Below are 24,025 nucleotides of genomic sequence, written 5' to 3'. Positions count from 1 at the left end.
CCTTGGGAGTGGGGCCAGGGTCTTGTTCAGAACAAAGCCTCAGCAACTTCCAAACAAGGCAGATGTTGTGATGTTGCCTGGGGTTCTGATGCTACTGGACCAGGACCTGCATCTCCTTCCTCTTGAGACCAGGAGAAGTGGTCCATGCCCAGCGTGGAGCTGGGATGTGGGGATCCAGCAAGATCTTCCAGCCCTGCAGCTGAGCCATGACCATAGTGGGATTTCTTGAGTTCAGTCTGACCTGAGAAGTGAAGCAACTGGAGAATTTCAGGCCCTGGGAAGGACAGTGCTCTCCTTGGGCTGGTATCTGCTGTTATATTGCTGCAGTCCTGCTGCATTTGGGACATGCACCTTGCCTGCCAGCTTGGGCAAAGTGGTGTCCCTGTTCCTTGCTGGGACCAGGGAAGCATCTTTGGGATAGCTCCAACCCCTTCTCAGGGGCTCCCAAACACCAGATCCAGCCCTGGGTGAGTCCTATTGGAATTGCACCTGGGAAAGCTGGGCTATCCAGAAATCTCCCTTCCTGGCACAGGCAGAGCCCCACTGCCAAGGGAAAAGGCCTCTGTGAGTGCCAGCTCAAGGAATGCCTTTGATCCCCTGGGAATCCTCAGGGAGAAACCCTGCCTCTAAATCGAGGTTCTCTTGCCTTGCCACTTTGGGAAATGAATTTGTACGTGGAAAAACTCAGACTGTGAGAGACTTGGGAAGACATCCAATCCATTTCCCTACCCCAAATTGGTCCTGACAGATTTTTTTTATATCTAACCTCTCCTTTAAAAATCTCCAGATGGCTCTTCCAGGGCTATATTCATCTTACTACCAGATATTATTTTTATTATTCCTATCCGTCTTATACTTCCCTTCCTGCAATCTGCTCCTACCCTGTGGCAACACAAAGGGGCAACTCTCCCTTATCATTGCACCCACTGCACCCACCTGCCCAGCCTGCCAGGTGCCTTTCCAGCAACATTATCTATTTAAAGCTCAGGAGTAGGGTGATCCTGGCTAAGAGCAAGTGGAGCTGAAGAGCCCCTGGACTGTCCTGTCACTTTTCCTCTTTCTGGGATGGCCCTCGGGAAGCTTTGGTGGTGTGAGAGCTCACATGTTCTGTTGTGAACATCCAATGTTGTGCAGGCACCAAACATTGTACCCAGGTGGGAACAGGAGATCAGGGGCTGATGGCTTGTTGACCCATGAAGGAAGGCAATTATTCATCTGATGAGGTTATGCAGGTGTTAATTAAAAAGCACGGGAAGAAGAACAGGTCACTGTTTGGTGTCACCCGCTCGTGAAATGAGCCTGGCTGGGAGTCACTCAGCCCTCTCCAGGAAACAGAGCAAGAGAAGAGCTGCTGTAGGATTTCTTCTCTTGCTCTCATCTCCCCAGCTAAGCTCCTGTTTCTGGGTACCTCCTGGGTGCTGCACAATGTCCCTGTTTTTTTGGCCAAATCTCTGCTGCAGCTTTAGTGGAGAAAAATTTCTCCCTGTTTATTCCTGGCCTGGCTTCCAGCATAGCTGGGCAGGGGTGAGAGATGGAACCAAAATAATCAACTCCTGGCAGTCCTGGTGGAGAAGCAAGCTCCCTTGTCACATGCCAAGCTGATGCAGGAGATCCTCACACGGAGGGACACAGCCTCCCAGGTCAGCCACACCTCTGGGTGTCCCTTGATTGGCTCTCAGGTTTGCCCAGCATCCAGCTTTGATCAGCAGCTCTGATCCCACCTCCTTTACTCTTCAGCCAAAGCCAGGAGGAGAAGCTGAGCTTTTCTCTGAGAAGCACCAAGGGTTGGTGTTCCGTGACCCAAAGCCAGCAGGTCTGCAGAGCCTCCCAGCTGCAGTTCAGCAGCAAGGTCCTTCCATTCTGCTTCAGAGCCTGGTGCTCAGCACATGCTGCACAGCTCTAAGGGCTGGGGCTTGGCATAGGCTCTGTTAGCCCCTGGGACATGCTCATGTCAGGAGGATGTCCTGATAGGAAGGAGTCCTCTGTTTCTTCTCCACATGAGCACTTCTCCAGAGGCAGGATTCTGTGCCAGGCTCCACATGGGCACCTTCCTGTGCCTGAACAGAGCATGGGCTGTGGTGGGGACCAGCAGCAGCAGGGCTGAGCATCAAAGAGTCAGACCCGAGCTGCTCCCTGAGAAGTGCAACTTAACGAATCCCAGTTTCCTGCCACTCTGTGTCTCATGTTTGGATTAGCTCACAGCTAATAAGGCACATGAGAGTTTTTCCCATGGTTTGGGGCACTCATAATGTCTCTCTCCTGTGTGGATTCTTTGATGTCTTATAATAGAGTTGACGAGGAATCCACTTCCTCAGTGGGGACCCAAGTTTGGCACTCTCTTGTCTACCCAGATGCCTTTTTTCTCATAAAACAATTGGACAATAGGACAACAAAATGAAATTCAGTCTCTCCAAGGATCCTGCCTCACTATGAAATCTGGCAGAAAGTGACCCAGAGGTTCAAAAGTAGGATTGGACAGCAGGGCCAGGCAGTTGGATGCACACATGCACCCACACCAGTGCAGTGGCTCCCACCTCCTTCCCTTTCACAGCCAGGCTATTAAGAATGAAGCAGCACCCTTAACTCTGCCTGTCATGCCTGTTCATCACAGCTCAGGTTTTGAGGTCAGAACCAAGGGTTCTTTCTGAAACCATGCAACACCAGATGTTTTTTCCTGAGGCCTCAGACACACATGTGCAGCACGCTGTTGTTAAAACTGGCTCATACTCCCTGTGCACAGGGGAAAAAAATTAAGGCTGTGCGGAAGGTTAGTTCTCAACTTTGGCATCCAGCATCAAACCATGCAGGCTAGGCCGACTTTTGTTTGTTTTTATAGAGCTGCTTATAGACCATCCCTCCTGCAGCATCCCAGCGGAGCGAAACAATCCCATGCACCAGCTGGATGAGCAGTGCTCCGGGTGCTACCCAGTGGACCATCTCAAGACCAGAATGCAGCAGCCACCTCTGGAGCACAGCCTGACAAGCACTGGGCAGCTCTCAGCAACACCCTGCAGCAGATTGCAGCGAGACAAGGGAGCAGCTTGAGAGGATACACTGCTGCAGTACTCAGACTTCCTCCTCTTGGTTCTCCGCCTGGTCTTTCCAGCCTGCCTCCCATGGGTTTTTCTTCTCCTGCTAATGTTTCTGTATTCGCCTCAAACTGAGCCAAAGGCTCCTTCTAGCTGAGAAAGGCCGTTTGTCTCCATATCTTATCACCTCTGTCTCAGTGTCAGCCCCAGCCTTGATGCCTCCTTCCCCCAGCAGCAGGTTTCGCTCCTGCACTTGGAATCCCTCCCAGTCACCCTTTCTCAACTGCTTCCTTTTTTTCCTCCAAAAGAGCTGGAGAAGCACTGCACACCTTGCTGTGGTGCTTCCCTGCCTAGGCTGACTTGGGGCTGGCCTCTGCCAGTTGGGGCAGGAGCTGTGTCAAACCCCTGGTGTGGACTCGGTGGGATGCCCAGGGGTGTGAGTGTTCCTGGGACAGTGGGATGCTCAGTCCAGGTTCTGCTTAGATGACAAAATCCCTTGCTCCCTAACATGGCTTCACATCTGCAGATCTGCAAGATGACCTCCACTGGGTAGCAGCAGGAATGATACTCCTCTCCCAGACTGCCCACTGCTCCTGCTGGGGGTCTTCTCCCTCTCACCCAACAGCAAAGGCCTGCTGTGGATCACGTCTTACATTACCATGGTTAATGGTGCTGTTGGGGCAGGGTAAGGTGCTCAGCACCCACTGCTGGGGGCACCTGTGGGCGGGGGCATCAGCGTGCAGGTTAACGGGGTAGGAGACCCGAACTTGCCTTCCAAAGCCACCAAAGGAAAACTGCACTTGGCTGCAGAAAATCCATGGTCTGAAGGAAAAGGCAAGGGAGTCCCCTCTCTCTCGTGGAGCCAGGAACTGGCACCCAAATCAACTCTGGGGGATGGATGTCAGCTCCAAACTAGACCTTCCTGCAAAACCCAGGTGCAGGGTTCTCTGGTCCCCCGGTAATCCTGGGTGCATCAGGCTGGTGCCAGCCAAGTGGCTGACAGCTTTCCCTCTCCAGCAGTGAAGAGATGGGGTCTCTCCAGCCTTTCCCTCAGTGGGGTGAGGTAGAGCAGTCTGGGGGGTGCATCAGTGCGGGTACTCCGCGGCTCCAACCGCCCCTGCACCTGCTCCTCCCACCCGGGGCCCGGCGAGGGCAAGTGGGAAAAGGGGCGGCTTTGGGGGTCGGTCCGGGGGGATACATGCCCCCAGTTCAAGACCCCGTCCAGCCCCTCGGGGACCAGCAGTGCTCTCCTCCCCGGGGAGGAGCGGGGGTCGAGCTTCAGCACTGCGGGGGCTGCGCGGAGGGGGGGGGTAAGGAAGCGGGTGGGGGGGTCGTCTCCCCGCCCGTGGGGCCGGGGGTCGGTGCCGGTGCCGGTGGGAGGGCGGGAGGAGGAGCGCGTCCCGCCCCCGCCGCCGCCCTACAAAAGGGGTCGGTCGAGCTGAGGAGCGGCGTGTGCTGCCGGGCAGGGCCGGGCAGGGCAGGGCAGCGGGCGGTGCTTCGGTCCCCTCCGCCGAACCGTCCCGGCGGGGCCCGCGGCCGCCCCGTCCAGCTTCGCCGCCGCCGGGCCCGGGACCATGCGCCGCCGCGGAACCCCGCTCGCCTGCCTCTGCCTGGGGACACTGCTGGCCCTCGCCGACGCCAAGGGTTCCTTCTATCCCCCCGCAGCCCCCCTGCCCTACGGCGGCAGGTACAGCCTCTACACGGCCGGCTCCAGCCCGCAGCTCGGCCCCGGCAAGCCCGTGGGCAAGCACAAGTAAGCGACCCTCTGCGCGCATCCGTCCGCGGCCGCGCAACCCACCCGGCGGGACCCCGGCTACCGGCATCAGCCCCGAGTACTGCCTGCCCGGCGGGGTTTCCTGGGCACCATCTCCCGCCGGGCATCCCCCATCCCTTGCCTGGCACAGGCCGTGAGCACCGGGTACCGGCCACACGTCTGGGCTCAGCAGACGGAATCCCCGGGGTCACCTCTTGGTGGGTACCGAGCATAGGGGTCCTCTCCCTGGGTATCTGCCGTGGGTATCCCTTGCCCCACATCTGACCAGGGACTGGTGTCCCCTCGTGTCTCGGTGCCCACCCTTGGTGTGGAACCAGTCTTGGGATCTGCTCGGTGCAGGGGAATGCGGGGTTTGTATTTCCAGGAAGGGGGGGACACGGGTGTACTGCAGAGCCGTGTGGGACGGGGCTGGGGTGGTGAGGCTGGAATGGGCTGGGATGCCCATCTGTGCGTGTGGGGGGGGGGTACACAATACCTCTCTGGTTGACATGGGCATGGCATGAAAATGCAGGTTGCTTTGGAGGGAATTTACCCATTTGCTCCTAAAGCATAGGCTTACTAGGGTTTAAATATCTTTTCAAGTAACCTGGAAAGCTCAGGCAGATGAGGAATGGATAACTAGAGACTTTTTCCATTAAATTGCAATTGGGGAAGGGAGCGGGGGGAGCTGGCTTCCCTCCCTCCTTGCTGGGTAGAACCATTTCTGTTGGGCTGCTTTGAAAAAAGGAGGATGTGGTGTTATGAACAAGCTGAAATGAATAAAGTAACGTTCGAGATGAACAATACTGGCAGTGCCAGTGAGAGCTTTCCAAAACCCGTAACATTTTCCAGCTGCTCACTCTTAAAACATCAGGCTGGAGCTATAAAACTGCTAGCCACAGGTGAGTGAGAAGGAAAGGGGTTTCTGAGAAGGAGAGTGAGCCAGAACCACCCTAAACTAAGCAGTCATGAGCAGACACTATCTATTAGTAGGGATTAATAGATCTGCCCATGTTGGCTACTAGCTTCATAAGGGTTTGCACTGTGTTTGTAATCAGATCTCAGATTTCCAAATAGACGGAGATTCTGAATTTCCACATGCACACACAATGTCACTTGCCTCCAGCTAAGAAAAGTGGCTGCCCTTCCCTCTGGTATGGCCACCTGCACAGATAAAGGACTCTCTTTTGGAGGAGCAGGGAGCAGCCTGCAGGGAGGATGTGTTGGGGGTGTGGGGTTCTGGGGGTCTCTGCTGGGAGGGATCAGGGAACACTTTGGGGTGGGAAGGAGGATGAGCCTGCTCACACCTTGCTGCTTCACCAAGGGAGTTCTTGTCCCACATGAGCTGTTGGAGGCAGAGGAGCCTGAACCAGGCACTGGAGAGGTTCTTGGTGGGCATTAACTGGGGTGAGGGGTCTCGTGTGTCTTCATGTGTTTGCTGTTTGGGTTTGTCTATCCTTCACCCATCTATCCCCATACTGGATGAGGCAGAGTCCTGCTGCTCTATCCCCAAAGACTGACAGTGAAGGTGCTGTACACACACACACACACACAGTGCATGCTCACTACCCCAAGCAGGAGACACCATGGTCCTTCTCAAACACTTCTGATCCTCTGAGACTGTCCCAGTCCTTTCCCTCACCTCCATCTGCTAGAGATGTCTGAACACCACCAGGCCATCATCATGCCAAGCCCCTGAGGCCCTGCAGCTCATTCTCTGGCCAGCCCCGAGGCTGCTCTCCTCAGGCCACACATTGGTGATGCCAGGAGAGTCCCCTGCTCCCCAGCTTGTGGCCAGGCAGCAGCTGCAGCTCACACAGAGAGAGCCAGGTTCTCCTGCCTCACTGAACACCTCCCTGCACCTGCAGCTCATGCCAGCCCATCTGGTCAGTCCTGCTGACCCTCCATCTCTGCCTCAGCTCTGCACTGTGTGCCTGTGCCCTCCTCTTCTCCCGCTCTGCCATCTGCCAGGTGCCTGTGCCCTTAATCCCTGCCTTGCCACACATCCCTGCTGTCTCTGCCCCTATGGACCAAGTCCATCTGCTCTGGCTGGCAGCTCTGCCTTCAGCTGGACCAGCCTTGGAACAGCCATCTGCTCCCACCTCCTTCCCACACAGCTTTCCTCCCAGCCAGCTCATCCTCAGTGCCCAGGTTTGCTGCGCAGTGTGGGAGAGGTTCTGTGCCTGGAGCTCATCGGTACCCTGTGGCACCAGCTGCAGGTCTGATGGCAGGAGAGAAGAGGCTCTGCTCCTTGCTTTTCCTGTCCAAGGGATCTGAAGAGGTTTCCAGCCTCCGTCCAGCTTGGCATCTGTCCCTGCCTCTGTGCTGTTGCAGCTCTGCAGAGCATCCAGCCTGCATCTCCGCTCCCTCGGCTGATCGTAGCATCACATTTCCTTCAGGTGTGACATTACCCACATCTACATTCACAGGCTTTTGGGATGGTCCTGGCAGCACTCCAGGAGCTGGAGGAGAACACACCATCCCTGCCAGGTGCTGGCTCTCTGAGCCAGTTGAGTGAAGGCAGGTGAAATCTGGGGTGAGCTGAGTGGTCCCTTCAGCTCCTGCCCTGCCAAGACCTTGCTGGCAGTGTTAGGCAGAGCAGGTAGACCTGCCTGCAGATAGCTTGATAGCTAGGTGATGATCTGGTTCAGGAGATGATCTGGTCCAGGAGATGATGGTCCTGGGCAGGGGGTGACAGTGTCCCATCGTGCTTCTCCCTAGGAGCTACTGTGCCTACGTGGTGCAGCGCAACGTGACGTGCACGCTGCAGGACGGGGCTGAGAGCTACATCAAGGCTGAGTACCACAAGTGCAGCTGGGGACCCAAGTGCCCGGGGAAAGTGCTGTGAGTACAGGGGACACTGGGGCTCGGTTTCCTTCTCCTAGCTTCAGGTCTTGGCTCTCCTTGGGCTCCCAGCCCCCCATGCCACCCTTCTAATCATTGAGCCCTATTTTGCAGCAGGCAGTGAGAGGGACTGAGGGCTTTTCCTGGATGTGGCAGTCAGTGGGAGGGCTGGGAGAATGCAAGAGGGGATGTGGCAGGAGGGAGAGGGAGCTCTGTCCCTCATCAGAAATAAACCAGGACATGATGGGAAGCTGGGGGTTGCACACGTGCAGGGAAACATTTTGTCACAGCCCTGAAACTTAGCAGAAAGACAGCAGTTAGGTAAGAGCCTAACCAAGAGAGGGAGGGGACAGAACCTGTGGCTGGGCATGACTGAGGGCTTTCTGCCTCAGAAAAATATTTCCAAAGCTCTCTGCCATCTCACTAGTGCTGAAGGGAAACACAGCCTCACACCCAACGGGACCCATGGCCCTGCTATTCTCTTTTGCTTGACTTGGGTATTGCTTCTCTAAACTGTCTTCTCTCTTCCTCCCTTCTCCTGGAAAGGTACCGCACCTTCTTCAGACCCAAATACAAGATTGGCTACAAGACAGTGACTGAACTAGCCTGGAGGTGCTGCCCAGGCTTCATGGGAGAAGGGTGCCATGACAGCCCGACTGACCAGCCCGGCCTCCTGCCTCAACATCCCAGCCCTAAAGTGCCTCCTGGACAAAAGATGTTTCCAATCCCCAGGCTTCCTCCCCACCCTGACCTCTTCCCAGGACCAAAGAAGAATCAATATGGTGAGATCTTGCTTCTGCCTCACATCCCCAGGTTACCACACCACCAACTCAGTCTCAGTCCAATACTTTCTCCTGCAGCATGGGGCATGAATTTAACAGCCCTTCAATGGGTGACCTCCTTTCTGATCAGAGACATTTGATTGCTTTGAGGATCACTTGCTTTTCAAATCTAGTTTCTTTGAAAACATTCTGCTTGAAAATCACTTTTCCTCCTTACTTAAAAGCATTTTTACATTGATTATGGGGTCAATAGACAGTGTCTCAAGATAAAGCTTCCCTGGGCTTTTCTCATTACCTGCTGTTGCACTTGGGAGCAGAGGATTTCATCCCAAGAGGAAAGAGGGTTTCTGATCAGCATAAGAAGAGGAAAGGAGGAAGGGTGGATTGATATTTCACCGAAATAGCATTAAGAGAGAGGCAGGAGCTAATGTTAGTATGGAAAATAAGTTCCCTTGTTGGCTATCTTCTAGATTTGAGTTAAAGGAGCACCAGACCTGACTCTGCCCTCCCTGTGTCTTTCCCTGTGCAGGTAGGAAGCTGCCTGGTCTCTTTGGGGACCGCCTGGACCGCCTGGAGGAGGAGGTGAGGCGCCTTTCCCAGTCCTACGACAGCCTCCACACCATGGTGAGCAGCCTGGGGGACCGCCTGCGAATGGCCATCCAGGAGGACACCACCAAGATGATCGGCTCCTTGATGAACAGCCCAGGCACGCCTGACTCCATGGTGGGCTTTGGCATCATTCCTGACGGCCTGGTGGACGTGGCAGACAAAGCTGATATCCCCACCTACCCTCCTGTGGGGGAGATCCTGACCAAAGTGACGGAGGTGAGCGATGTGCTGAAAACCAAGGCGGATTTGCTGCACGAGGTTCGTGGAATGGTCCTGGACCACGATGGGCAGATCAAGCACCTTCTGGAGTCAGCCCGGCCCTCGCCCCTCACCTCCATCGATCTCCTGGAGGAGTACGTGGACACACGGCTGAGCAACCTGCGTGGAGAGCTGCTCGACGGCTTCGAGAAGAAGCTGGGGAAGATCCAGACCATGTGTGATTTCCGGATCCAAGAGGTGAGGCAGCAGTGTGAGGAGGAGAAAGCTGCCAACCTGCGGCTGCAGCAGACACTGGATGGAAAGGAGCTAGAGATCAAAAAAGAGATCTCCCAGCTGGAAACCCAGATCCAAGGGCTGACAGTGGTGGAAAGCTGTTGCAGCAACTTGGACTACCTCACTGATCGCATGAACATCCTTGAGAAAGGCCTTCACAGCATCTCTGAGTCTCAGAAGAACTTGCACTCAAGGCTGGATGGAGAAATCTCCACTGTCACCCTAGGGAACCTTTTTGAAGGGCGCTTTGAGGACCTGGAAGCCCGACTCAATGCTACAGAGGGAGAAATGGGAAGCTGCTGCTCCAGTATAGAGGACAGCATGAGAGGCATGGTGGTGGCAGAGGTGGATGGCATGAGGACCGCTTTCGAAGACAAAATACAGACTCTGGAGGACAGGTTCATGACCATCGTGGGAGAGCTAAACAACGTCAGTTCTCCTGTGGGCATGGATGGAGTGGTGGTGCCCGTGCTGGAGGGGGAGCTGGCCAGCATGAAGAAACGCACAGACGAGACTCTGGAGGTGTTGCAGAATCGCCTCATCACACTGGAGAGCACTTGTTCCCTGGGCTGCACCTCTGCCTCCAAAGATGTGGAGACCTTCCGGACAGAGATAGAAGATTGCCAGAACAAGAATCAGGACCTGCTCCTCCGGATGGACAGCAACTACGACCTCCTGCGCAAGCTGAACGCCACCATCCTGGAGATCCAGCGGCGAATTGAGGAGGAAGCATCGGGGGCTTTGCAAGGGGAGATCACCTTGCTAAAGATCAACCTTAACACCGTGAGCAAGTCTCTGACTGGGCTCAAGGACTCTGTCTCCCAGTACTCGGACACCGTGACACACGTCAACTCCTCACTGGATGAGCACGAGCGGAAGATCGAGGATGAGGTCCACTCCATCCAAGAGAAAGTCAACAACCAAGGCTCCCAGCTCTTCTTCAGCAACCGACGTGTCCTGAACCTTAAGGGAGATTTAGAGCGACTCAAAGCCAGAATTGTCAGTGACTTGAGTTCCTGCAAGAGCGTGGCCCATGACCTGCAGAAGGAGATCACTCACTTTGATGACCGGGTGGCACGGGTGGAGAGTGTCTGCAGCAGGTTGGGTTCTGTCACGGGGAGCCTGGATGGCATCAGGGATGAACTAGAGAAACACACAGGCAGTCTGTGGGACTACATGGACCACATGAATGGGACCCTGGCTGCCCACTCTCAGGAAATAACAGGACTGAAGGACAACCTGCTCGACTGCCAAGCCAAGGTCTCGGAGCTGGCAGAGCAGGTTGCCCACTTGGAAGAGCAGGCGGAGGGGAAGCAGCATTAGCTGTGCCCCCACATGCTTCTTCCTTCTCCTCATGAAGGACAGGATTAACTTATATCACACAAACTCGCTCCAATGTGACAACAGCTCTTGGGATAATTTTTTTTAATGAAAAGATAAATTAAAAGCTGCTACACCCTCCCCCCTTTTTATTTTTTTTAAGTCTTGGTGCTCCCACTTCTCCCTAACTTTGCCTCCCGATGCTCAGCAGCTGTCCTGACCCTGGAGCAGCAAGCTCACTGCCTCCTGCCTGGGGGTGGTGCTTTCCCAGAAAGACAATTCAGGAGGAAGCTGGAGGCAGGAAATTTTTAAATTTTATTTTTTGTGGATCTATCGCCTCTTGAAGAAAAAAACCAAAACAAAAACAACGAACACCCTGTAGTTGGCAGTTGAGGAATAGAGTTTCTCTGACCTAAAGACCTCCTGCATCTTAATCCAGGGACTGAGCAGAGCCAGGGCTCCTTACAGGGAGCAGAAACTCAAGGCAGGAACTGTGGATTTCAAAGAACACACGTATCCACACCTCCCCGTGGGACCTGCCTCCCCCTCTCTCAGACGGCAGCTTCTCATGTATGGAAAACCCATTTACACTGCTCACTGCTCCATGCAAACACACATGGCTCATGGAGCACAGGGGGATAGGCATTAGGAAAACACACATATGCATATATATTTATATATATAATGGATATTTTTTGAACAACACGTTGTTGTGGTGTTCATCCAGTTGCAGTTTCCTCTTCCTGCCCTTTGCTGTATTTTGAAGCACCTCCCTGAGCAGCATCCTACCTACTGTGCTAATCCCACCTTGCTGTGCTCTCTGGTCCCACTTGGGGTCAGAGAAAATCTGTCTTCTCCGAAGACACATGTCTGTAGGTCCCTGCAGAGACCAATCTGGCCCTGGAGCAGTCCTGTCCTCCAGCTCTGGTTCTCTCCTGGTGTTTTTGCTTAAACTGTGAATGTGGTTTCCCTGCTCCTGTCCTGGGGCAGGAGAGCTGGAGCTGGGCCAGGGGGTGACCGTGAGGATTCAATCACTTTTCCTGAGTGCTGACTTTTCCTGTCTGGCAGCAAGATCCTGTGTCCTCCTCCCTTCCTTCTGAGCCTGCTGGGATACCAACAGCCCCAGGGACTTGCACCAGCATGGAGCATGGGTGAGGAGGATGGCAGGGCACTGCTGAGAAGACCTCTCAAGACTGGTTTCCTGTGAACAAGCAGGTTGGAAAAGGCTGTATGTGTTCCTGACCAACTCCAGCCTTGCCCTGTGCAGCAGACACCTGGACCATGCACACGACCCCCTCCTCTCCTAGGGAGCCCAGGACAGACATCCTCAGCTGCTCAGCCAGTGGATGAAGAGGAAAGGATGAAGAGGAAATTCAAGAGCCTCCACCTGACCAGCTCTGGCACTTTATAGCAGAAGATATTTTTCTGTCAGCTCAGTGACCCTTCAGCTCCCACCCAGTGCCTATCCCCCTCACTGGGTCATCCTTACTTTTCTATACCATGATTCCCCCCCTGGTCCCACAGAGGAGCAGCTCCATGCTCCAACCAGCACAAAGCAGCAGCAACTCCCAGCAGAGCTACATCTGGGCAGCTTTCCTTCTCCATAAAAACTGGATGAGCTCCCTGAAACAGCAGCTTCCAGGCTGATCCCTGTGGTCCTCCCCACCGAGTCCTCCAATGGGCTGCATCCTGTTATCCTGATGAGGAATAGCTCCTTCCCCTGCCAGAGGAACGTGGGCCATTAGCAACACAAGCAGGGAGAGGGGACCAGGCTCCCCCCAACTCACTTACCCTTGCAGGCTGCTGTATGCTCACAGCCCCAGAATCTGCTCTCACTTCACTGGGCTTTACTGGTCTGGACCTCTGCTGCAGCTGCTGAGAGACTTCTCCAGCAACCTCCAGCTGCCTTTGGGCATCCTGCAAAACCTGCTGTTAGACAACAAAACCTACTTTTCTCACCTACCAGCCCACAGAAAGATTCTTATACCAGCTCTCAGTACTTTGCAATGGGTCAGGGAGCCCTCGCTCCCCCCTTTCTGTCCTCTCACAACAGGGAGAAAGAGGCTGCAGCAACCAAAGAGAAAACAAAGCCATGGGCCAGCCCCCCCCCCTGCCCAGGGCTGGGTTAGAGAGCAGCTCAGCAGCTTCCTCCAGCACAGAGGGAGCCAGGACTGGCCAGAACAGAACTAGGACAAGGAAGAAGTCTGACCTTCCAGAAAAATGGTGCTATGTTTGGACTGTTCCTGACTAGTCACTTGAAGCTACAGGCAGTTTGCATTTCAATTCTCAGCTATCCATGTTTAAAGAGTGAAAGGAACTTTGTATGAAATTGGGTTTTGGTTTTTTTGTTTGTTTGGGATTTTTTTTTTTTTTTCTTGCAGAGAGCAGGAGATGGTGCTTGCGTGGTTGTCCCTGCACAGGCAGCTTTCCCAGGCAGTTAACAACTGATCCTGTTTTGTTTTTAAAACCTTGTAAATTTGTTCAGATTTTGAAAGCTGAAAGACTGTACTGGAAAAATAAAGTATTTTTTGCTGAGGTTTCCAGGAGCAAAATGACTTGTGTGGCTTTATAGAAAGCAGCATAAGCCCAGGGTGGGGTGAAGGCAGGGAGCTAGAGCAAGGAGGCAAGTTAAAGAAGAGGGGGCAGGCAAAGTAGGGGGAGAAAGTTTACAGACACAGTGACCAGGGAAGGAAAAACTGAATGCCAGACTCCTGCCCACAGTGTTCTGTAATTAGAGCAAAGAGCTCCTGGAGCAGGGGCAGGAGCCTGCTGCACCACAGCTGCCCAGGAACAAGGTCCTGCCGTGGCACAAAGCTGTGGCAGCCTCCTGGCAGGAGAAATTCCCCCCCCCTGGGCACATACACAAAGCCAGGGTTGGCTTCTTGTGTTAAGACTGTTTTGCAGCATCACCTGAAGTCAGTAGGCAAAAAGAAAACAAAGGAAATAAAATTTTAAAAGCCACCTTGGCAGGAGGCTTTTACCCATGTTTGTAAAAGACATGGACCCTGATACCCACTTCCATGCAAAGGACAAGAGGCAGCCTAGGTGAAGACAGTTTATTGCTATTAGTGAGGAACACTCAAAACCCAAACAGGTTCCATCCACCTCAATGAGTTGTTCAGCCACAGGACAGCTTCACATCAGCTACCAAAACCTGCAGGTAGCTGGACTGTCTGGGAACACTGGTGATACTGGAGGTAGTAACAGCTATGCCAGCAGCTCATCAATAAATAAGACAGTGACCCACCATCAATCTTAAAAAGAGCATCAGACTTTAAAGATGAGGATATTAAGGAGACCCAGATTATTGCAGCTTAGTAAATGGAGCTTTTGTACAGTCAGAGCTCCCTCTTACCCCTCTTTAGCCCCCTGAGAATGGGCGTTTCTATTGCAGAACATGACCTGTATTACAAGTGCAAAATGCCTGAGCAGCAAAGAGGGAGGAGGTGCCTGGAGCATCCAGTCCTGGCAGAGGACACACAGGAGAGTCCTGAGTCAGATGTCCACAGGAAAGGGGACATCCAAGTCAGAAGACATCCAAGTCAACAGCAGGCAGTGGAGGTCTCCAGTAGGCAAAGTGGCTGTACTCTGGACACACCAAAGCAATGCTCCCACCCTGCCCCATGGGAGGGAAGATCAGCTCCACCACCTCCGACAGCCGCTCGTACCTACAGGGTTAAGAGAGAAGCCACAGTGGGGTGTAGTTTACTTTTTCTGTCCTATGAAATGCTTCCCTGGGTTAAAGCTAGTTTAACCCAAAAGGTGCAGAGGAACAAGCAGGTCACTTACGTTGACTTGTGGTTCTTTGTGAGCCCCTGGATCAGCTCTCCCTTGGGGTTGACAGTGAATATACAGCTCTCTGGCAGGCCCACCTGCTTGTAGGCATAGACATCCTGCCCCAGGAAAGCCAACAAGCTGTGAGAGCTGCAGGAAGGCACCACCACTGTCCCCAGCCTGAGCTCTCTCCCTCCTTCCCAGGAGACCCACTCACATTGGCTCTGTTCCCAAAGGCTGCATAGAAGGGCAGCTTTGGGGCAAAGAGGTTTTGGATGTCCATCAAGCAGGCAATCTTGAACACCTCTGGCTTCTTCTCAATCACCTCCCTGCAGCACAAGATACATGCACAGAGCAGCAGTCGGTGGCATCAGGGGGCCAGGACTGCCTTCAGAAGGGGTCTGAAGGGCAAAAGTGATTTTGTGCATTGCAGGAGCTTCACCATGAAGCTCCAAGGAGGGCAGGAGCTGATCTGCCTCCCTGCTGCCTCCCATGGGGGGTGTCCTGCACCAAGAAGCCTTCAACTGCTTCTGGCCTTAAGGCTGAGGCATCCCTCAGCATCCAGCTGGGAAAGGGGGCACAAGAGGTGCAGGGCTGGGCAGGAGGAGAGGACACAGTACCTGTGGACAGCAGAGAGGAGGCTGCTGGGGGCGAGCAGGATGGGGCCCTTGGGAAGGACACAGCCTTGCTCGTTGACCCATTTGAGGTAACCCTTGGTGATACTTGCCATGCCGATGGCTCTGGCTGAGCAGTAGAGGAATTTGTAGCCGTTCCTGGAGGGAGCACAGGGAACCCCTCTGAGCAGGGTCCTGGGCAAAGCATCCCTCCCTCCTCCTGATCCTCCAGACAGGAGACCTCCAGCAGCCAGCACGGCTCGATGGGCACCTCGGGCAGGGGGACACGGTGGCCGGAGGCAGCCAGGGCAGCCCCAACACCCCGGGACTGCCGTGTCGCCCCTCCCGGACCGGGCCGAGCCATCCGCGGAGCCACAGTGCCTCCTAGTGGCCACGGGTGACAAGGAGGGAACCGAAAGCCAGGCTCGGAGGGGACGTATCTGGACTCCCAGAGAGGTGACCAGCACCCAAACGCTGGTTGGACAGTCCCCCCGCCCCCCCCCGCCACAGCTGCACAGCGACCCAAAGGCATCGAGCTGTGCTTCTGGGGTGTCATCCTGTGCCATCCCATCTCCTGCTGAGCTCTGCTGCATCTCCCCAAAGCCTCCACCGACACACGGGAGGGCAGCACCAGCAGCTGCTCCCAGGGAAAGCCCGTGCCCACACATCCAGGCAGCAACTGGCAGCAGAAAACCTATTTTGGCCAACATGGGCGAGTAACAGCCCCAACCCTGTCTCTCTCTCTCTCCTCCCCACTTCCCCTTGGCCTCTGTTGATCCAATACCTACAGGTGGATTTTGTGGAAGAGTTTAGCAATCCCATGATGAGTCCAATCTTTTCCCAGATGTGGCAAGATGTGCCCAAGAGCATCTGACCTAGAAGGAATGGAGAACAGATTGGACTGACCCAATCTGGTGGGTATCCAGAAGATGATGTGGTTTATGGTCCCTCCTGGCTGCTTATGCAAGCCTTGAAAAGACTGAGGGGAGCAGGGATGTGGGGTAGGAGAAAAGCCCTTTACCTGGTGATGGTGCCATCGATGTCAGAGATCACCACTTTGTCATCCCAGTTCCATAGGTAGATGGTGGCCTCACAGCGGCAGGTGCCCTGGTACCGAGTTGTCACACTGAATGCCACCTCATTGGGGCCATCCTGCAGATTCAGCCTTCCCTGGGGCAGAACAGAAGAGGTGCAACCAGACCCAATTCACACCACTCCAAGGCTTGCCAGAGGACAGACCACCACCTGGCCAGACCAGAGACCCCTGAAAGGGTGGGCACCCAGGGCAAAACACTTGGATGGCCTAATAAAAACATGGTCAGGCACAGAGAAACCCTCGTTTAAGGGTTGTCTCACCCCTAACACATGGAAGCAGGCAGGGAAGGAGGAGTTCAGCACTCACGATTTGTTCAGAGGAGAGTCGCAGGGATTTCTTGTAGGTTGGCTGAAATTTCTGTGTGAAGGCATCCACTGCCAACGTGTCCCCAAGGTACAGGGGCTCCTCATCACTGGATGACACCTCCTCCTCCTGCCTGCATGAGGAAGGGAATAACACAATAGCTTTCCTCTGCAGACCATGGCCTTCCCCATGAGCACCAAGGGATATCTGGAGGTGACCAGGACAACAACCCACCCACACCAGGGAGCAGCCATGGGGGAGTTTGGCTGAAGTGGGGTAGGCCAGAACATTAGAGCTTTTTGCTACATTAAGTAGACTTGGGAATAGCTGGTCATTTAGGAGGAGAGGAGATTAAGAGCATGCACAGACTCCCAAAGACAGCCTGGGAGAGAGGGACTCACCTCTGCTGCACTGCAGAGTCACACTGCAGTGTCCCCACTTTGGTGTTCCCTGGCCTCAACTGCTGCAGACAGAGAGCAGTGTCATGAGCACCTCGGGGACAGGAGGGGCTGTTTGAATCAGCAATACCAGAAGAAGTGACAGTGCATACCCCTGTCCTCCTGAGGGCATCACCACATGGAAGAGCAACCACAATCTCACATTGTGGTGGGCCAGGGAGAGCAGCAAGCACATGTGGTGCTTGGGCTGTGGTAGGAGGGACACAAGGTCTACTTGACAGCATTACCAATTCTTGGTAACATCTGTTAATACTGCTTGGGTGTTACAGAAGTCATATTGCCACCAAGTCCCTTGGGGCTGCTCCCATACTCTGTTCTCAGGCCATGCCCAGGACCCTGCTGCCCACCCCTGCCAGCCACCAGAATTACTCCTGTGCCCAAAGCCACCACTGCAAACACCTCTTCTGCTGGGAATTCTCTCCTTCTCCTCCAGGAAAACCACCATTTGCTGCCTTTCTTGGGCATCTTCTCCTTCACCAGCTGGTCAATGGCACTCTGTGAATGTGGCAGAACATGGGATGTAGTCAGTCCTCAGCCCAGGGAGGTTCAGCTGCCAATAGGCTCAAAAGAGCCTTGCCTGGTAGGGTTTCCCTTGCATAATTATTCAGAGGATGTGTTGACTTCTGCCTGTGAGCCGAGATGGTTTGAGGGTGAAGGGTACAAGAGCTCATTTCCTACATACATCTTGGAAAGAAGATCTGGGATGCCTTATTTCATACAATCCCAGTCAGGTCTACAGAGCCCTGGAACAAGCTCATGCAGTCCCAAATCCTCCAGCTAACCATGGCTCTGGTTAGCTTTGTACAGATACAACCATCAGAACAGAAATTTTTTAACAAGGAAATCTCTGTTCTCCAGGTATCAGTGGTACCCAGGTATCTAAAATCCACCCTGAGGTACCTCTAGGGCAATGGAATGTTCAGCTCTGCCTCAGACTCCCTGCAAAGCCCCAGATGGACACCTTGGCCTCTTGCAGCCCCACTGCACTCTTCAAACCCTGCCAAGAAGTGTGGCCAGAAAACACATTGTGCCACTGACCTCAGAAATGTTCCTCTGGAAAGCCTGCAGGGACAGGACCATGGGAGCAGCCACTGCCCAGTTGTAATACCTGGAAGTGAGAGGGATGGAACATCACCACTCCTGGAGTGAGGGCTATTTCCAGATCACCATTCTGCACCATGACCAGAAGTTCTCCTCCCACAACTACTGTGGGATAATCACTGTTTGGGATGAAGCTTCACTCCAACAGGAATGTTTCCATAGGGAAAGTGGCCACAGTGGTCATCTTGGGATGAAGCAGCAGGGAGAGCAAGCAACTCACTTTTTGTTGAGCAGTATCACCAGGTTTGGGTCATCGATGAGTCCTGGATTCTCAGCAAACTGCTGGTAGGAGACCATGTGTTCCATGAACTTCTCTGGTAGGACAGAGGCCGTGTCATGCTACTGGTGTACATAATGGGTTACAGGACAGCAGGTTCCCCCTCCCCTCCCACCTACCCTGAGAGATCTGCCTGCTGTCCCCCAGGCCTCCACACAGAGACAGGGCAAGTGTGGGCATCAAATCTGAGCCAGAGTCCATGGAGCTGTGAGCAGGCAAGTCAGGTGGCAGCTGGACACACAGAGGGATGCTGGGGTCTACCACAGGCTTTGAACTCTGCTCTGTGTCACTGCTATCAAGGGGAGAAATAGAGGCAACATCAGACAACAGCTGTAGACATCCATCTATCCATCCTTTGCTCAAGGAGGCCTGAACTTGGCCAGCTGTGGCAATCCATACCTCCTGGGGAAATAGAGAGCTACCTGCTCCTCATCCAGGTTGGAGAGGTCTTCCAGGTAAATGTCACTGGGGCCCAAGTGAGGACTTCTCTTGGTGGATCCTCAATGCACAGACAGAAGGGAGAGAGCTTAGCTGAATCACCTTGCCAACCATCTCAGCATCTATAGAGAAAGCTAACAGCACTTTGCTCTATCATATAAGGAGGGAATCTCTTCTCCTGCTTGAAAAGCTGCCTTAAGTCAACAGCAAGAGAATGACCTCAAGACACCTGCACTGCCATGAGACCACTTGCCAAGAGGACACAAAGGACAGGCCAAAGCCCTGCCTATGTTCTGCTGTGACAATCTGAAGGTGCCATTTGAAGTTGATGCCATGCAAGACAACACTTGGATCTCACACTTCATACACTAAGGGATCCCAAACATCTCTTGTTCAGAAAAATTATTTTGTGCTGAATTTATGCCAGAAGAACGAGGTTAAGATAGGTAACAAGATGAAAGCCCTGAAATACACTACACCAAAGGAGGACACACATGCATGCTTCTCTGTTTAATTTTTCACCTGACTTCTTGTCACACCAAGGGTTGCCAAACACTTCAAGTTAAGGCATGGTCTACACTGCTGGGAAATCATCTAAGTATGCAAAAGGAGAGATGCCCAAGGATGGACTTCAGGAAATGTCAGGCAAGAAAACTTCCTGGGGAGCTGGGCAGTCACTGAAAGGAGGAAACCTGAGGAATGTCCCTTCAAAGTAAAGAAGCTGGTAGCACACGAAGAGGGCAAAGAAAACATGTCACACCTTGGGTATCCAAGAGTCATGAAGGAGTTACACTGAATGAACAACCTGGCCATTCACCCAAGTCAGAGACATCTCTGGACTCAAGCACTGCTTCCAGCAGCACCAGTCACCCTCTCACCTTGTCTCCTCTGGCTTTCCAGCTGGGGTTCAAGGCCCACTTGCTCCAGAGCAGTAGCTGCCTCAGAGGGCTCCACATCTGGCTGAACCTCTGGCTCAACAGTCCAGGCTCCCTCCCGTTTCTCCTGTGGGGCTGAGGAGCCCTTCAACAAGCTCTGTGACCCCTCAGGAAGGGGGACATCCCTCAGCCTGGGGACTCCATTCCCACCCTGGGGTTTGGGTGCTGGTTCAGCAATAGGCACAGCAGAGGAGCAAGGTGCACCCTGGTGTCCTGCTGGGCTTGGACCTCCTCCCACTCCTCCAGAGGTGGCAACAAGATGGGTTGCTGGTGTCACAGAGACAGTAGTAGCAAAGGTCTTCATGAACTTGGCTGGTTCAACTTGTTCCAATTTATTCATCTCAAAGGAAGCAGAAGAACAGGTCTGAGGATGAGAGGTTGCCCAAAGCATCAGGCAGAAGAGAATAACTCCTCCACGACTGCCATAGCCTTCTCCATTTTCTGCAGGGCTTTCAGATCCCCCCTTTCCCACCAGCTACTAGAGAAAAGTAAGAGACTCACCTGAGGGAGCCTTCCCCAGTTCCATTGCATGTGAGCTTCAGCCCCAAGAGCAAAGCCCTCCTGAGATCTGACCTCCAGCTCAGAGTCACTTTTGGGAGAAGATGGATGGCTCAGGGTGAGGCTACAGGAAGAGAAGGGAACATTGGACCTTATCTACCCCGCAGGCCCATTCTTTCCCATCACTGCAGGGACATTTAGTGCCAAGAACCCTGTAAGGTTGTTTTCCCATAGGGTTGTTCTGCCCCATAGGTCTGGCTTACAAATGAGCAAGATCTGAAGTTGAGATCTAAGGAAGCCAATGCCATCAGCTGCCCAGAAGCAGCTCAGAAGCAGAGACAGGAGATCCCTGTGCACACAGGCTTCTTGCATCTGTGACCATGGCCAGAAGTGTCCCCCACTGGCTCTCGTCTTTTCTTCAGCCACATCAGGTCAGGTCAACCCTCCTCTCCCAACACTCCCAAATCCCTTTCCAGCCACAGGGCACGTCCCCTGCTCTCACCAAAGCCAAGCAGATGGCCTTGGCTCTGTCGCTCACCTGTTCACAGAGGTCAGCTCCCCATCAGAGTAAGGGTGCATCACTGGGGACTGCAATGACCCAATTTCTTCTTTGGGGAGATCAGCAAAGGAGAAATACTCAGGATGGCTGCAAAGGAGGAAGGAGATCAGTTACACTGCTCTTGGGCACCAGCATCCTCACCTGCAGAGCTGGCAGTACCCAATGTCACCATTTCCACTGGGGTTCTGCTCCCCAGGAGATTGGCCTCCAACTCAAAATACTTTCCCAGGGTTCAGTACTGCTAAACATCCCCAAGTGAACCTACAGGCTTGACCCACCACATCTCCCTCCCCAGACCAAGCTGCTCACCTGGTCGTTGGCAGCTTGCATGGCTCCTCCATGGACACCTCACTTTTGGTGTCCCCACAGCATTCCAGTTCAGAGTCTGACACCTCCTTTCTCTTGGGCTTCCTCCTGTGTCTCCTCCTCTTGCGTAGGGTGGTTTCAGGGCTAGAGGGCTCCTGCCTATGAGAGGCATCCTCCAGGCTCTCCTCCCTGGGGATGGGGGATGTACAGAGGTGGGAGGGGATGCTCCTCTGAAACAGGGATGGAAGAGCCCCTCAGCTCCAGCATCCTCCTTTCCAAGCTGGCAGCTCACAGGTGCCTCCTGTGCAACATAAGCCACCAGTGCTACCACCACCACCACCAAATCCTCAGCTTGTGGAGGATTTTGTGGCTAAGCCCAAAAGGAGAGGCTTTTTATGTGCAGCATGCTAGTAAAAAACCCAACAAAACCAAAACCATTCACAGGCTAAAGATTTCTTTAACATGGACAAGGAGAGGCAGGCAGGAGGTGGCACCATGAGACCAGAATTGCAAAGGTTGCAAATGGGATTTGTCTCTAGAGTCCTCTCTCTGCTCTCAAACCCAGCCCAAGCTAGCAACAACCACAAGTCAGCCTGGGAGAGAGCTGCCAAGATTTCTGGAAGACACAACTGGTCTCATCCTGCTTCCCAGTAGAGCAGGCAGCCTGCCACAGCATCTGGCTTGTGCTCATCCCTGTCACAAGATCCCCCAAGAGGCCAAGCTCCAAGATATCTGCCTGGCTAGCCAGCAGCCATGCCCAGGGAGGGAGGACAGTCTGGGATGCAGATATTTGGTCTAATGCTCCCTCTCAGGGTGTTCCACTGCTTGGATCCTCCTGGTTTCGAGGTCCATTGAGCAGGAACCTTTGTGGACACTCAAAGCATCAGAGAGGATAATGGAGTCACTCTGGGGCAGAAGAGCAGTCCAAATCTGGTCCTTCCACCTCAATGCTGTTCTTCCATGTGGTCACAGCAAGACACAGCACCTCTACATCACCAACCTCGTGCTCTTCCAACTCCTGGACAAAGAAGGCCTCTCCGTTGTCACCCAGCTTCATGTGCAGGTCCACAGTCTCCCCATTGATTTCAATGTCAACCTGGCAAGGGGCAGAAGAAGTCACTGAACCCACTCACCTGTCAGCATTCAGGAAGGCACCTCCCCAGGGAGAGGACACAAGCCTGACAGCCATCCAGCCTTTGAGGCAAGGGACCCACTCCCAGTTGCCCTGGAAAGCACATCCCTCCCTGGAAGAGGATGGCTTCCATTTGGGTCATCCTCTCCAAAAAACTGACAAGCACCCGTTTCAGTAGAGCTCCCGTTCTTCTCAAAGTTCTTCCCAGCTTATGGAAGATCCTAGGTCTGGAGAGACCAGCGAGGAAGCACAATCCCAGGGCAGGCACCCACTCACCACCTTCTCCTTGGAGCGCAGGACACCCAACTTCCCGAAGCGGACGTGGAACGGGGAGCACTGGAAGGAGCCATTGGGCTGCCTGACCACCACCACATCAATACAGCCCGTCAGGGTGCTGGGGTTCAGGCCCTGGTACAGCTCCTTCACAGTGACAAAGACAGTCTCAGCAAGCTGCCCCATGTAGTTCATTGTTTGAGACTGCAAACAAGAAATGGGAGTAGAGTCAGAAGGAAAACAGGGCTCCAGCAGCTCAGTTCCCTGGGAGTTTATTCTAGGAGAGGCATTTCATAGCCTCCTCATGGGGGACATGTAGGCTGCTAGGGAAACTGAGGCAAGCACATGAAAGGTCTTGATGGAGACCAGCCAGGGTGCCTCTGAGCACCAGGTAACAGGGCAGAAGCCAGGACACTAGTTATTCCATCCAGCTTGGAGGAAAGAGACCTTTGTCCCTGGGAGACACCATCACATTTGCCCCAAGAGGGCAAATACTGCCTCACAGAAACACTTTGCAAGCAAGCTGTCAACATCCTCTTCAAACAAGAATTTGGCTGGCAGGAGACCTCCTGCCCTGGACAACCATTAAAAAAAAGCCTGCAGCAAGAGAGGTGGGAAGTCTGAGGAGCTGCTACACACACACACCATACGCTCATTTTCAACCAAGCACACACCCAGGGTTTCCCACTCAGAGGGGAAGACATCCCACCTAGGCACAGAGGCATTGCTGATCACCCAGACACAGCCCTTGTTCCAGAACCTCCTGGCCTTCATGGCTGAACACCTGACACCATCGTTCCCAGGGAATCCCAGGACTCTGCAATGCCATTTTCACAAGGCATTGTGAGGCATTCTGAGGCTGCACAGCTCCTGGTTTTCATTAGCAAGAACCCATGGAAGGAAAGCCCTGCCTGCTTCCTGCTCATCCTCTAACATTCTCCAGCTACTTACACAGTTCCTCTCCACTGTGCTGGACTCACAGCACAGCCATGCCTCTGGCCACATGAGGTGGCACAGGGACTCCAAACAGTTCTTTGCAGCCCACCACTGGCAGATGCCTCCTGCTCAATGCAACCAAATCCCAGGAGCATTTTCTTAAGGACCTGTGTCTGGGTTTTGGTGTTTCTCCTGTCCTCATTGCTCCATGCCCATCACTTGGCATCAGCAGGACAAGGTTCTTGGTGTCTGCATCACACCAGAGGCTGGGCCCAGCACCCAGAGAGAGGGTGAGAACACAAGGTGACCACTTCAGAAAGACCACAGGTGAAGTCAAGGTAACCTCTTGTGCCAGCACCATGATCATCCCTGGGGGCTCTCAGCATAGCCCCCACCACACACCCAACACAAGGGGTGGTCATGAGAGTCACTTCCTTACCCAAAGGGACAAAGGGCAGGTGCCACCTGACGAGCCCTCAGCTCCAGCAGGCACCAA

General features: G+C 53.9%; 2 protein-coding genes across 2 annotated transcripts; one reads left to right on the top strand and one right to left on the bottom strand.

The window, feature by feature from the left end:
• Positions 1-4,603: 4,603 nt before the first annotated feature.
• EMILIN3 (elastin microfibril interfacer 3) lies at positions 4,604-10,832 on the top strand. Its single transcript, XM_030463222.1, has 4 exons — positions 4,604-4,782; positions 7,504-7,626; positions 8,173-8,408; positions 8,938-10,832. Exons 1-4 carry the CDS (start codon positions 4,604-4,606, stop codon positions 10,830-10,832), a joined length of 2,433 nt encoding a protein of 810 aa, XP_030319082.1.
• A 3,523-nt stretch (positions 10,833-14,355) lies between these two features.
• On the bottom strand, positions 14,356-22,791 carry LPIN3 (lipin 3). Its single transcript, XM_030463036.1, has 19 exons — positions 22,597-22,791; positions 22,189-22,284; positions 21,192-21,418; positions 20,862-20,969; positions 20,327-20,447; positions 19,769-20,165; positions 18,852-18,951; positions 18,572-18,741; positions 18,396-18,489; positions 18,113-18,182; positions 17,462-17,569; positions 17,024-17,079; positions 16,620-16,749; positions 16,239-16,387; positions 16,006-16,092; positions 15,224-15,376; positions 14,821-14,932; positions 14,619-14,722; positions 14,356-14,497 (listed from the first exon to the last, which is right to left on the bottom strand). Exons 1-19 carry the CDS (start codon positions 22,786-22,788, stop codon positions 14,356-14,358), a joined length of 2,616 nt encoding a protein of 871 aa, XP_030318896.1. The 5' UTR covers positions 22,789-22,791.
• Positions 22,792-24,025: the final 1,234 nt, after the last annotated feature.

This window comes from Calypte anna, chromosome 20 (assembly GCF_003957555.1).
Source record: "Calypte anna isolate BGI_N300 chromosome 20, bCalAnn1_v1.p, whole genome shotgun sequence".
In the NCBI taxonomy this organism is placed as follows: domain Eukaryota; kingdom Metazoa; phylum Chordata; class Aves; order Apodiformes; family Trochilidae; genus Calypte; species Calypte anna.
The sequence above is the reverse complement of the archived record's forward strand: the minus strand, read 5'-3'. Positions and strand labels throughout refer to the sequence as shown.